Below are 1,552 nucleotides of genomic sequence, written 5' to 3'. Positions count from 1 at the left end.
CATTCACTGGTCAGCTGAAGTGTTAACCCAAACAAGTGCCATAGGCTGTAGCTGTGGGTCGTGATGTAGAGGCCAATGAACTTGTGACCTCTTGAGGAGACAAGATGGAACATGACAAGAAGCTGCCTCTTTGAAACGCTTCCCCAACATGGTGCCTTTAACAGCGCCGTGGAAGCTAACGTGATGCACTCACTAACGTTTCTGGAGGGTTTTTTTGCACAGGTGCTGGAGTGGGCGCAAGAGAAGAGGAAGCTTAGTGTCCTGCACATCCACGGCGTTTACACCAACCCCAGTGGCATAGTGCTCCACCCGGCCGGCTACCAGAATGTGCTGCGCAACACAGAGGTCATGGTGAGGCAGCCCTGCCTTCTCTCTGTAGGGCATACCTTGGGGTCCCCGACGTTGTGTATATACATCTCTCATTTCCCATGCGAGCTCCTGGCAAGCCTGTATGTTAACCGGGCATAGACTCAGCTGAGTTTAAAGACTGAGCTTCACACAGGGTGGTGGGAGAGGCCCTAATTTTATGAAATAGAAGAGGAGGGATGAATTCTCTAGCCCGCTAAGCTGAAACACAGTGAACAACAACCACGCTTGTGTTGAGGGTGATTGAATGATGGCACTCCTGCCATCATCTCATCATCAGTGATAAGGTAGATGCTGTCTCTTGTGCCTTGTGAAGATAAAGTGTGCCTTGACTAAGAACATCTTTCCCTTTTTTAAAGCGAGAGATTCAGAAGCTGTATGAAAATAAGTCATTCCTGTTCTTGGGCTGTGGTTGGACTGTTGATGACACCACGTTTCAGGCCCTGTTTTTAGAGGCTGTGAAGCACAAATCAGACCTGGAGCACTTCATGCTTGTACGGAGGGGAGATGTGGATGAGTTTAAGAAGCTCCGTGAGAACATGCTGGACAAAGGGATTAAAGTAATTTCCTATGGAGATGAATATGCAGATTTGCCCGAGTACTTTGAGAGGCTGACGAGCGAGATCGCCATGCGGGGTCGAACAGGTACGGGGGTTACGGGCTGTGCGGCATGCCTGTGCATACGTCCACTGCCTCCGCACTTAACTCAGGGATCCTGTCTTATGCAATGCGGTTCTTGACTGTCACCATGGACTTTGGAGTGTAGGCAGTGTTAACAGTCCCTCTTCTCTGCGCTGTATTAATCCTTAAGCTTTTTTTTTCCCCAAAAATAAATTGTCTGCAAGTGCAGCCGAATTTGGGGTTTACTTTTACGAAATCACTGCTCTTAAAGTTTAAACAGCTCTGCTGCTTCCCACATGTCCAAACTCTATTTTTAATGTGCAGCTGCAATTGTTTATTCCCTTTCTACTGAAAGGAAGGGGCGTCTCAGTCTTTCTGACCTTCATGCTAATGCTGTAACGTACAAGACATCTCACTAATAAATCAGAAAAATGGGGAAAAGCAGCGAGTTTGCTAGCCAGAGCCTTGCTGGCATGTGTTCTGAGGGTAAAACCCAGCCAGGAAAGCCTGTCGTGTGAAACTGCTGCACGTAGGCAGCAGGCAGCATGCTGCCCGCATCGCTTCC

General features: G+C 48.5%; 1 protein-coding gene across 1 annotated transcript in view; it reads left to right on the top strand.

The window, feature by feature from the left end:
• Window positions 1-1,552, top strand: part of FAM118B (family with sequence similarity 118, member B) — a 6,956-nt gene that overhangs the window by 4,185 nt on the left and 1,219 nt on the right. Inside the window, 2 exon segments of the mRNA XM_010294126.1 lie at window positions 223-351; window positions 726-1,011. Coding sequence (XP_010292428.1) covers window positions 223-351; window positions 726-1,011 — 415 coding nt within the window.

This window comes from Phaethon lepturus, unplaced genomic scaffold, assembly GCF_000687285.1.
Source record: "Phaethon lepturus isolate BGI_N335 unplaced genomic scaffold, ASM68728v1 scaffold35549, whole genome shotgun sequence".
In the NCBI taxonomy this organism is placed as follows: Eukaryota; Metazoa; Chordata; class Aves; order Phaethontiformes; family Phaethontidae; genus Phaethon; species Phaethon lepturus.
The sequence above is the reverse complement of the archived record's forward strand: the minus strand, read 5'-3'. Positions and strand labels throughout refer to the sequence as shown.